The sequence below is a fragment of the Oncorhynchus masou genome, chromosome 15, assembly GCF_036934945.1.
Source record: "Oncorhynchus masou masou isolate Uvic2021 chromosome 15, UVic_Omas_1.1, whole genome shotgun sequence".
In the NCBI taxonomy this organism is placed as follows: Eukaryota; Metazoa; Chordata; class Actinopteri; order Salmoniformes; family Salmonidae; genus Oncorhynchus; species Oncorhynchus masou.
The window spans coordinates 33314089-33327557 of NC_088226.1; the positions used below are offsets into that span (position 1 = coordinate 33314089).

The 13469-nt window shown below is 43.1% G+C and overlaps 1 protein-coding gene across 1 annotated transcript in view; it reads right to left on the bottom strand.

Annotated features, from left to right (window-relative positions):
• Positions 1-13469, bottom strand: part of LOC135556158 (phosphatidylinositol 3-kinase regulatory subunit gamma) — a 297567-nt gene that overhangs the window by 150099 nt on the left and 133999 nt on the right. Inside the window, exon 5 of the mRNA XM_064989134.1 lies at positions 9342-9473. Within this exon, the coding sequence (XP_064845206.1) occupies positions 9342-9473 (132 nt within the window). The remainder of the gene's footprint in view (positions 1-9341; positions 9474-13469) is intronic.

Below are 13469 nucleotides of genomic sequence, written 5' to 3' on the forward strand. Positions count from 1 at the left end.
CAGAGTAGGAGTGGGGGGTGGCAAACTTGACAACGTCACAATAACTTTGGGGAAGTGGCTTCAGAACAACAACAAAAACTGTATACAAAAATTATATAATTATGCCACCACCCAAAAGGGCACTTGAAGAGTGGGAGGGCAAAGTGGCAGGTGCTTGGGCACAGGTGACGGAGGAGGTGGTGGCAGGTCATATGTGTGGAGATAGAGGGTGTGTGTTTGTGTGTAGGTGTGTGTCGGGGGGGCTGTGTGTCGGTCAGAGCTGTTAGATTATATATGGTCGGCCAATCCGCCTGATCTGGTAGAGGTCAGCTGTGTTGACCTTCTCTCGTCTCGCCTCCTCAGACCACAGACGCAGCTGATGACCGCTACCTACCCAGACCCCCTGCTCTCCCTCCCACAAAATTAATCCACATCTCGTCTGGAGCTGTTATCGCTCTTCACTGTCCCCTCAGTCTTCAGGGCCCCCCTCGGTCCTCATTAATACGATCTGACCCTGGCTCAATAGAGGACAAAGCTGAGAACTTGGCCTGTCCATCTGACCCTGAGAACCTACTGGACACTGGGAATGGGCACAGAGGAAGGTGGGAGGACCTTTGGGTGCCACTGATTGGTCGAGTGGCTTTCCATCTGTCCCTTAGGACACTGGACACCGGGGCAGACCCGGGAGAATCGGAGGATGGAAGGAAAGCAGGACGGACGGAAAGAAGGTAGACGTGGGTGCGATAGGGCTGCAGACCGTTCTAATGGCTTCCCATATGGACCTGTCCTACTAGGCACAAGGACACTGGGCAGCCCAGGGAGGAGGGAGAAAGGGAGGGTTAGAGCTGGGTGCTAGGCAGACCTGGGTTCAAATACTATTTAGGGTATTTCAATTATTTTCAAAAACATATGTAAATAAGTATTTAGGTATTTTGGGGAGGGAAAGTACAAGTAGTTGAATATTGGAATGTATTTGGAAATACACGAACTCAAATACACTTCCATGCACTGAACCCAGGTATTTGAAAATAATATTTGAAATAAGTATTTGAAAATACCTTCAAATAGGTTATTTATAGGAAATTATTTGAAAATACTCAAATACACAGAAAATAAGTATTTAAATAACAAATATTCAAATACACATGTATTTGAACCCAGGTCTGGTGCTAGAACAGCTGACCGGTCCAATGGCTTTCCTGGAAGTCTGTATATACATCAGCTACCTAACTATAGCTACCCACCTTTGTTCAGTCCAGATGGGCATGGTCTGGTGGGAAAGCTGGCCCTTTGCCCTGGGTTCTTAGAGAGGTCAATCTGAATCTGGATTATGCCAATAGAATGACTGACCACTTCTCTTGTCTGAGACAGACAGACACAAAGGGATGAGACTGAGACACTTGGCCGGAGTCTGCTGAAGTTATGGTTACAGTCAGTCACATGGTCGGTCAGACTGACCGTGATCCTCCCCGCCGGCTGGTCAGTTGGTCTACCTTGCAGAGAGAAGGGTTTATAAAAATGGGTTTAGGAGGCTTTGCAGGTGTGACAGAATCCACAATAGGGGGATTTGGGATGGTATTGAAGGGGATTAGGTGTAATGCAGATCAAGAAAATGAAGAAAAAAAAAAATCAGAGAAAGGAGCTGAGGGAGGGAGGAAAGGGAGGGCAGGTAACGTGGGTTGGGGAATTGGTGACGATCGTCATATACAGTGGGGAGAACAAGTATTTGATACACTGCCGATTTTGCAAGTTTTCCTACTTACAAAGCATGTAGAGGTCTGTAATTTTTATCATAGGTACACTTCAACTGTGAGAGACGGAATCTAAAACAAAAATCCAGAAAATCACATTGTATAATTTTTAAGTAATTCATTTGCATTTCATTGCAAACATACACACTTAATACATTTAAACACGTCCCCAGCGGACTGACACAATATGGCGGCTTGTTACAAAGGGAGAGAGCGGGAGCGAGAGACATAAACTTGGTACATTTAGAAACTACTCTCAAAGTAATCATATACTTTGCACCTGTTTGGAGTAAGAAATCATGAATGTAATTATGTGTAAATGTCTTGTTTCTTTGTGGATTTCTGTCAGAACCAGGCTTTCCTGGAAAGGTTGTTGGGTCATTTTGCAGCACGCTTGTAAGGCTCTGATTGTCCAAAAGGGGTCCCCACCCGTCTCCTACTGTTGCTCTCCTCTGCCATGGCCCGGCATCCGGCGACCCGTCGTGTAGTCCTGAACAGAACTACAGAACTCAATCTGCTTCCATTCGAGCTGGAAGATAATTATTTGAAGAGATGCTAGCCAGCCGTGTTGATAGTTCTCAGTGGTGATGAGAGTAATAGAATACAATGGTTTGAAGAGAGTAGTAGAATGGTCCCACTTAAATTCACTTTTATTGTCATGCCCTGGCCTTAGTATTCTGTGTTTTCGTTAGTATTTTGGTGAGGCCAGGGTGTGACATGGATATTTATGTGGTTTGTTTTGTCTGGGGTTGTTTGTAGTTATGGTATTGTGGTTAGAGTAGTACTCTAGGTAAGTTTATGATTGCCTAGAGTGGTTCTCAATCAGAGGCAGGTGTTTATCGTTGTCTTTGATTGGGAACCATATTTAGGCAGCCATATTCTTTAGGTCTCTTGTGGGTGATTGTTCCTGTCTCTGTGTTTGTTGCATCAGATAGGGCTGTTTTGGTTTTTTCACATTTATTGTTTTGTAGATTGTTCATCTTTATTAAAGATGTTTACAAGTAACCACGCTGCGTTTTGGTCCGCCTCTCTTTCCCCAGAAGAAAACCGTTACATTTATAGATACTTTACTTATGACAGCTAATCAGCCGTACCAGTGATTGTCCGGGAGATGACGTTATTGTTTCAGAGAGGACAAGACCATAATAAATCAGTTGCTAGAGCTAAGTCTCAGAACCTCCTCTCAGTTCACACAGACACAATAGAGCTCTAAGAACCCTATTATGTTGCATACAACAACCATTTGATGTAATAACAGTATTATAACATAATATTGTAATTTCTCCACGATAGCTATCAACCCCCCACCAGTTCCCTCTTTTCTCACCCACAGAGGGGTGAGAGAGGGTGAGAGAGGGTCTGGTTGAAGTCATCCATTGCTGAGCTGACCTATTTGGATCCTCAGAGCACAGTCATGACAGTCCCCTCCTGGTGGGTTCAATCTTGGAAGAATTCTGCAAGTTGCAACCCACAACAAGAATGACCATAGGGTGTCATGGTTTGTGGATAATCATGACAGTCCCCCTCTGGTGGTTTAACCTGGTAGGATTTCTGAAAGCTGCAGACCCACCACAAGAATGGTCATGGGATGGCCTGGTTGTGGATCGTCGTTCTGGACCGTTGTCCTGTTGTCCAGGCTGGTGGATCTAGGCAGTAACTTAGACATACGTTAATAACGCACAACACTCACGAAATACATAATTACATTTCTTCCCCAAATGAGCATTGTGGCGCTAACTTATGGTTGTATGGGGAACACAAACAAAAGATGTACAAAATATAGTGACCACACCTTAATCATCTAATTGGACTATATTATATATACATCCATGGTCTTGGCTAGATGATTCTATCATGGAATTTTGTCTAATGGCATATCTAGGGCGATCCTACCTAGCGGCGTGTTGCTTAGCGCACTATCCTAAATGGATAACTACATGATAAGTCTACAGCAGTAAGGCACTAGCTTCAGACAGTCTACACTGCAGGAATGACCTTTGAACCTCTGGGGAGAAACTGGTGATTTATGTAGCTGTAGAGTCAACGGTGAGTCAGGGTCTATTTTCAACTTTACCAAGACTGGTATTTTGCTCCAACCCTTAAGTGATCCTAGTATAAATCCTCATTAAAAGGTTCCATTGTGCATGTGCGTTTATGCTTGCACAAGCGTACATGCCAAGGGCAAGAAAACCAAGTATCCTGGTAGGCTGCAACCTGTTCAGAATGAGTCTGACATCATCAGATCATTTCCATGTCAATGACCGTGTGTCAATAAGAATCGATGCCGACCTCAAGCTATATGCCAAGGGAGCCTGTAGTGGTTTTACTACAAGTCAATGTGTCTTACACCATTGTAGTGGCGATAAGTATGAAGGACTCTAGATCATAGCTTTGTTATCCACGGATCCTCACAATGGAAGTAAGCACTGAATCAGTCGTATGTGGTGTGATCATGGTTCATGACTTCTAATAACTTTCCTCCTGAATGGAGGGTTCTATTGATTAGCGGCATGTGTGTTTAAAAAAAAATCTAATTATTTTACCTTTATTTAACTAGGCAAGGCAAGTCAGTTAAGAACAAATTCTTATTTACAATGATGGCGTACCCCGACCAAACCCGGACGACGCTGACCCAATTGTGCGCCGCCCTATGGGACTCCCAATCACGGCCGGATGTGATTCAGCCTGGATTCAAACCAGGGACCGCTGTGCCACTCTGGAGCCCTTATGGATTGGGGGTAGAAGCTGTTCAGGAGCCTTTTGGTCAACGACTTGGCACTCCGGTACAGCTTGCCGTGCCGTTAGCAGAGAGAACACTATGACTTGGGTGGCTGGAATCTTTGACAATTTTATGGGCCTTCCTCTGACACCGCCTGGTATAGAGGTCCTGGATAGCAGGGAGCTCGGCCCCAGTGATGTACTGGGATGTACGCACTACCCTCTGTAGCACCTTACGGTCAGATGCCGAGCAGTTGCCATACCAGGCGTTGATGCAACCGGTCAGGATACTCACCTTTGTGCAGCTATCTAACTTTTTGAGGATCTGGGGACCCATGCCAAATCTTTTCAGTCTCCTGAGGGGAAAAAGGTGTTGTCGTGCCCTGTTCACGACTGTCTTGGTGCTTTTGGACCATGATAATTTGTTGATGATGTGGACACCATGGAGTTTGAATCTCTCGACCCGCTCCACTCCACTCGACCCGCTCCCCCCACTTTAATGGGGGCCTGTTCAGTCCTCCTTTTCCTATAGTCTATGATCAGCTCATTTGTCTTGCTCACATTGAGAGGTTGTTGTACTGGCACCACACTGCCAGGTCTCATTGTTGTCGGTGGTCAGGCTGTTGTGTCGTCAGCAAACTTAATGATGGTGTTGGAGTCGTGCTTGACCACACATTCATGAGTGAACAGGGAGTACAGAAGGGGACTAAGAACACACCCCTGAGGGGCCCCAGTGTTGAGGATCAGCCAGGGAGAGGTTGAAAATGTCAGTGAAGACACTTGCTAGAAGGTCCTCACCTGCTTTGAGTACATTTCCTGGTAATCTGTCTGGCCCTGTGGCTTTGTGGATGTTGACCTGTTTAAAGGTCTTGCTCACATCGGCTACGGAGAGCGTGATCACACAGTCGTCCAGAACAGCTGATGCTCTCACACATGCTTCATTGTTGAAGCGAGTATAAAAGTATTTTAGCTCGTCTGTTTGGCTCGTGTCACTGGGCAGCTCAACGTTTCCCTTTATAGTCCATAATAGTTTAAGCCCTGCCACATCCGACTTGTGTCAGAGCTGGTGTAGAAGGATTCAATCTTAGTCCTGTATTAATGTTTTGCTTGTTTGATGGTTCGTCTGAGGGCATAGTGGGATTTCTTATAAGCGTCCAGACTCCTTGAAAGTAGCAGCTCTAGCCTGTAGCTCGGTGCAGATGTTGCCTGTAATCCATAGATTCTGGTTGGGAAATGTACGTACGGTCACTGTTGGGAAGATGCACTAATTGATGAAGCCGGTGACTGAGGTGGTACACTCCTCAATGCCATTGGATGAATCCCGGAACATATTCCAGTCTGTGCTAGCAAAACAATCATGTAGTATAGCATCTGCGTCATCTGTCCACTACCCTATTGAGTGAGTCACTGGCACTTCCGGCTTAATTTTTTTGCTTGTAAGCAGGAATCAGGAGGACAGAATTATGGTCAGATTTGCCAAATGGAGGGCGAGGTAGAGCATTGTATGCGTCTCTATGTGTAGAGTAAAGGTGGTCTGGAGCTTTTTACCCTCTGGTTGCACATGTGACATGTTGGTAGAAATGAGGTAAAACGGATTTAAGTTTGCCGGCATTAAAGTCCCCGGCCACTAGGAGCGCCGCTTCTGGTTGAGCATTTTCATGTTTGCTTATGGCCTTATACTGCTTGTTGTGTGCGGTCTTAGTGCCAGCATCGGTTTGTGGTGGTAAATAAACGGCTACTAATAATATAGATGAGAACCCTCTTGATAGATAGTGTGGTCTTACAGCTTATCATGAGGTATTCTACCTCAGGAGAGCTATACCTCGAGACTTCTTTAATGTTGAAACTCTGGGGGCGCTATATCATTTTGGATAAAAAGACGTGCCCGTTTTAAGCGCAATATTTTGTCACAAAAAGATGCTCCACTATGCATATAATTGGCAGCTTTGGAAAGAAAACACTCTGACGTGTCCAGAACTGCAAAGATATTCTCTGTGCGTGCCTTAGAACGTGAGCTACAGGCAAAACCAAGATGAGACGGCATCCAGGAAATGAGCAGGATTTTTGAGGCCCGTTTTCCATTGTCTCCTTATATGGCTGTGAATGCCAGTATGGAACGAGACTGCCCTTTCTGTCAATCATTCCAAGGTGTCTGCAGCATTGTGACGTATTTGTAGGCATATCATTGGAAGATTGGTCTCTTATGGTCACATTTACCAGGTGTCCGCCCGGTGTCCTCTGTCTTGGTTCTCAGCTGCAAGTATTTTTCCATGGAATTTAGAGAAGAAAGCAGGCTTCCACGAACGATATATCAATGAAGAGATATGTGAAAAAACACGTTGAGGATTGATTCCAAACAACGTTTGTCATGTTTCGGTGATATTATGGAGTTAATTCGGAAAAGTTCTGATGTAGGTGACTGAATTTTCGGTCGTTTCGGTAGCCAAATGTGATGTACAAAACGGAGCGATTTCTCCTACACAAAGACGCTTTCAGGAAAAACTGCACATTTGCTATGTAACTGAGAGTCTCAAACAATGTGAAAAAACTAATATTGAAAACATCCAAAGCTCTTCAAAGGTAAATGATTTTATTTATTTGGTTATCTGGTTTTTGTGAAAATGTTGCTCAAATGCTACTCAAAATGCTAAGCTAGCTTAGCATACTCTTACACAAATTAGTGAATTGCTATGGTTCAAAAGCATATTTTGAAAATCTGAGATGACAGTGTTGTTAAAAAAGGCTGTTAAAGTAGGCGCATTATTTTCATTTTATTTAACGATTTTCAGAAATCGCTAACGTTGCGTTATGCTAATGAGCCTGAGGCTTTAGTCACGATCCCGGATCCGGGATGGGGAGTTTCAAGAGGTTATTAATATTAGACATCGCGCACCAGCAGTTTTTGACAAATAGACACACACCCCGCCCCTCATCTTACCAGACGTAGCTGCTCTGTCCTGCCGAAACATGCTCAAGCCAGCCAGATCTATATTATCTGTGTTGTTGTTCAGCTAAGTCTCAGTGAAACATAAGACATTACATTTTTTTATGTCCCGTTGTTAGGAATGTCTTGATTGTAGTTTGTCCAGTATGTTTTCCAATGATTGCACGTTGACCAATCATACCAAGGGTAGTGGGGTTTACCTAATCGTCTGCAAATTCTTACAAGGCACCCCGCCCTCCTCCCCCTTTTCTCTGTCTTTTCTTCACGTTGATGATGGGGATTTAGGCCTTGTCTCTACAAAGCAGTACATCCTTCATGTCGGTCTCATTAAAGAAAAACTCTTCATCCAGTTTGAGGTGAGTATTCGCTATTCTGATGTCTAAAAGCTATTTTCGGTCATAAGAGACGGTAGCAGCTACATTATATACCAAAGGAGTTACAAACAATGTGAAAAAACGAATAAAATAGCACAGTTGGTTCGGATACTGTAAAATGGCAGCCCTCCCTTCCGGCGACATATCCCTATTTATCAGAGTTAGCTCTCATGTTAATAATTTGACCGCACACCCTGCGGGTTGTAATATTCCCTTTTATGTTTTACTTTGTAAAAAGAAGCTGTTACAGGACTATTTTATTTACTGTAACGGAAATGAAAACATGCAATGCGTTACAGTAGGCCTTTAGAATAATGCAAAACATATCCTTGACTATCCAACTCGATGAGTAGGAAACAAATGATGCCAGTCAGCCCGCACAGCTGGCCCATCGAAACGACACCTAAATTATACCAAAACTAATTTCACACATAATAAGAGTATAGACGATATTAAATTGACAATCATCTGATGAGTGACAATATTAGGCCTATCAGTTGTCAAATTATATATGAAGTGATGGGCACATCTTGTAATTTACATTTAAAGATGCAAGGAAAGGATCATCACTTTATCAAATCCTCCTTCAGAGTCACATGGAGGTAAAACCTTTTATATATAGTATCAGACAGAGCATATTCTGCCGTTTCTATTCCACTTACCTTTGTCAAATAACTCTCATAATTCAAAAGTTGCAGCTCTATTTCCAAATTGAACTTTTTCCAAGAATACCTGTGCTGTCCGTACGGCAGCATTGCTCTGGCTACTAAGCAAATATTTAGTAACATAATAAACTTCAAATTAAAATATACTATTTATTTATTCAATTCATCCTTTACAATTGTTCATGCTGTTGTTTAGGAATATAGCAGATAATTTCACCTGTGCACCTGGCTGGTTATATAATTTCTAATCTTTTTAGTTTCAACTTTGTCAAAAGAAGCTGTAACTGGACTTTATTAATTTCTATAACTCTATTACTAATCGAATCTACAAATAAAGTTGATCAAATAGATTACACAAATGTTTTTATTGTAAGAGAAATGAAAATAGGCTATAGGCCTACATTCTTTCTAGGACTTTGTAGAACTATACAAAACATATCCTTTACTATTGTATATTTTGTGGATACCATTGTTATGTCTCTAGCATAACATAACTAACATAACTAGTGTTAGCATAATGACTGGAAGTATATGGGTATATGCTAACATCTTCTAGCATTCTTGCAGATAGCCATAGTCTGCCAGTCATTGTGCTAATGCTAGTTAGCATTGGCTCACGAAAATACCTCTAACCTCCTTCATACTGGACACAGAGACATACAAATAGTATCCACGAGTTCATCTAACTCTGGTGAAGTAGATGAAGCACCTCATTCCCAGAGTATCCCTTTAATCCTGGGTTAAAATTAACTTTACCTTCTTTCAAGTGACAGCAGAACTCTGTGATGGGCTAGCCGCAATAAGTCTGTGCAAATCGTATCTATGTCGTATCCATATGTCCTAGCTGATTATGGACTGTGATGTTTGATGTTAGTTGATCATTACCATTGTGAGTGTACTGTTACTGTACCTTGGGCAGTGTAGACCAGTTCACTGTAGACCACAGCTGGGATGATGGGGGAGGGCAGGTCCTGGAGGAAACCCCTCAGTGTATCAGACAACACTGCCACTTCATACTGGTCCACATCCACTGAGACTGGGTCTGAGAGGGAGGGAGAATAGGAGGGCGGAAGAGAGTACGAGAAAGAGACTTGTGTTAAGAATCACAAATTCTTCAATCCTATGTAATTTACAAGAGAACACAAAACAATGAGGTGTGACTGGCAGCTCATTTTTCAGCTGTACTAGTGGAGACAGACAGAAGTGTTGGTACAGCAGCAGCCTGACACTGGATGGTATTCTGAGCTGTAATGAAATGAGTCAAGGAGTGTCAGGGCCATTTAGCATTGGGGAAACAGGCATATATCAGTTAGAAACAGAAAGAACCTACCAGATGTACTACATACAGAGAAAGAATGCCCTAAACCAGCGGGATGTAGACAAAACAGTCACAGAGATAATATTTGTGTGTGTGTCCTGGGTGATCAGGTTCATTGCATTAGGGGAGGACAAGCCGTGACACACTGGAGGACAAGCATTGATTTCTCTAAAACTAATTGTCAAATAAACTTTCCAATCATGACGGTCCACTAAACCAGAGGTAAATTTGTATCACTGTGACCTCTTTCTGACCCCCTTTCAACACAATATTCAAGAACAGTTCTGTAGCTTGTGTGTGGGTGTGTTGTGGAGTCACTGATGCTGCCCCTCCATGTGGAAAAGTCATACAGAGGACAAGACATTATATTAATTTTCACTGTGTTCGGTGACATAGAGGACAGAAGGATGTATGTTTCATGGCACACGCTAGTGACAGTCAACCTGTGGTTAACTGTTTTTCTATGCTGGGGTTGACTGTTTGACTGACAGTAGTAACTCTCTATGAGGATGAGATAGGATGAGGACAGCCCTCTCATGGCTGATAGTAATGGCTCTACTGTAAGGATGAGGACAGGATGAGGAGTGAGGACAGGATGAGGAGTGAGGATTGGATGAAGACATTCCTCTCAAGGCAGTGTATCTCTGTGAGGATTAAGACAGCCCTCTCATGGCTGACAGTAGTGGCTCTACTGTTAGGATGAGGACAGGATGAAGACTGGGAGGCAGTTTAATCACAGTTAATGAACAGGCTCTGGAGACCTCAACCAGCATCATTACACCACTGCTGCCCAGTCAGACGACAGGGGATTGGGACCAAGAAATTCCCACATAATTTCCCTCTCACTCCCCATTATTATGAAAGCAATAGCTGGTGGTAGTTTGAAAGGGCTGGGTTTTGATTAATAAACAAGTTGTAGGTGTGACGAGGGCTTGGCCACTCACTGGCAAATCAATGTGTTCAATTGCTTAATACTACATGCGTGTCTTCTGTTCTGACGGTCTTTGCATTATCATCAACTTTAATTCGCCAGGGGGCACGGAATCATCCACTGTGGATTGATACTACAGCTTATTAAATAGCATAGGCTACAGTAACGAGTGATAGCAACAGTAAACGAGTAGACCACTTAGAAACCTTTTATGGGTAGGCTCCTTGGCTAATGCATGGCAGGATAAGAAAGACACCAGACACATTGCTGTTGAACCAGATTTTGTTATAGTAGGGTAAGGGTAGCCTACTATAAGAGCTCATATAAAACCTGTAAATTACCAATCCTGGGATTGAAAATCGAAGAAGCACCGGCTTTAACAGGTAGATATTGCAAATTAGTGTGTGCTTGACAATTGTACTGGATTAACTCCAGCTGAAAATAGAGTCCTGAGGGCCTGGATCATTCTCTGCCTTTCGCATTCCCAGAATTTCTCTCTTCCTTTATATCTTGCTACCTCCCTTTGTTTTTGTCTCGTTCCTTCTCTCTCTCTCTCCCTCTCTCTTGGCTACCACTTACTCTCTGCTCTATTGGGCCTAGAGAATCCAAGTGAGAAGGCTCTCTCTTCTCCACTCTCTTCCAATTCCCCCCTTTCTTCACACCCCTCTCTCCGAATACCTGCCAGCTCTCAGAGTGGAGATGTGGCGTCACAAACAGCTGTTTAATCCACTCCAGAAAGGATTAGTGTCCCAACACTTCAGCAGGGCCAGGGCAGGGGCACACCAGGCCAACTCCACCCAGATCATGTGTGACAGTCGTAGAAAACTGACAAGGACTGACCCCCCCCTGGCCCTGGATGGATGAGGCGAACTTCAGGCATACAGAATTTTGGTCTTCCATTCAAGTTGTCTGTGTCTAACAGAGGGAGTTGGGAGGGGGTGTGGCTGTCTGGCTGTGTGTTTGCGTGCGAAAGAGAGGACAGATTAGTCTCTTTTCTAATCTTGGTTGGGGTGTGCGTGTCAGAATTTGGGGTCAATTCCATTGGCCTTTATAATGTTTTCATTATATATTTTACCTTGTTTAACTAGGCAAGTCAGTTAAGAACAAATTCTTATTTACAACGACGTCCTATGAACGGTGGGTTAACTGCCTTGTTCAGGGGCAGAACGACACATTTTAACCTTGTCAGCTCAGGGACTCAATCTAGCAACCTTTTGGTTACTGGCCCAACACTCTAACCACTAGGCTACCTGCCACCCCAGGAATGTACAATGGGGGTCCATAATTATTGTCATCCTTGATAAAAGATGAGCAAAAAAAGACTAAATAAAATAAATAATAAATCATATATTTGTTAAACAACATCTATTTTTTTTGTATTATTATAAAATAATAACGTTAAAAAAAATGTTGATCATACAATATAACTCAATACTGGTATTATTTATTTTATAAAGTCTGTTTTGTTCATCTTTATCAAGGGTGACAATAACTATGGCCGTTTTTCAATTCCGACTTCATTCCTAATCCAATCCCAGAGTAGAGTGGAATTGAAATTACATTGACCTCTTTGCCACTAGTGTGTATTATCATCATCATCATCATCATCACTATCCATCTCCCACACACAAACAGACTTCTACCTTTAAACCCCCGATACATTATGTAGAAGACAGATAAACTAGGTGTGTTGTATATGTTTGACTGGCTGAGCATTTAACAACAAACATTTCAACAAGGACCACTCCCTCACTGTACACACACCCACAAGAAGACACACATAAACACGAAGACCCCCTCCCCCCCAGTCAGTCAGTCAGTCACTCACACGCCCCCAAACACACAACACAACACAACACAGCTATGATCAACTATTACTCTACATCTCTGATTATTGGTCCAGCTGTCCATCTGATCTATTGACATTTTTGGGGTTATTTTTCTAAGCATCGTCCCAAAGGAGGTCTGCTTGCCTTTGAACAAACAAATCCATACCAAGTAGGTATTTCTCCAGGCCTCATATCGATGCTCAGCTTTCAGCCTCCCCATCGCTAACACACTCTTTTAGCTCATCAATCAGGCTTGACTCTCCTCCTCACACACACACACTGTACACAGGCGCCATGACGATTGAATCAAGTGTCAAATCCTGCCACCAGCCCATTATGGGTCTGCCCTCTACTATTGATCCACCTTAAGTTCACAGTGATAGTGACTCCAGTCACCCAAGTCATAGACTGTTCTCTCTGCTACCGCACGGCAAGTAGGACCAGAGCGCCAAGTCTCGGTCCAAAAGGCTCCTTAACAGCTTCTACCCCCAAGCCATAAAACTGCTGAACAATTAATCAAAGGCCACCCATACTATTTGCATTGATACCCCCCTACACGTACAAATTACCCACATGTACAAATTACAGCAATTAACCTGTACCCTTGCACATTGACTCGGTACCGGTACCCCCTGTGTATTGTCTCATCATTGTTATTTTATTGTGGTACTTTTTAACATTGTGTTACTTTTTCAAGTTTATTTAGTAAATATTTTCTTAAGTATATTTTCTTAAAACTGCATTGTTGTTTAAGGGCTTGTAAGTGAGCATTTCACGGTACCTGTTGTATTCGGCACAAGTGACAAATAAAACATTTATTTGATTTGATATGCACTGTTATACAGGGCCATTCTTAAAACAAACCATTGGCGATAACCTAGCTAGTCACCAGCTCCTGATAACATTGGGTTGGGGGAAGGTGGTGGGTGTGTGTGCAAACATACTTGTGTGTCCATATGT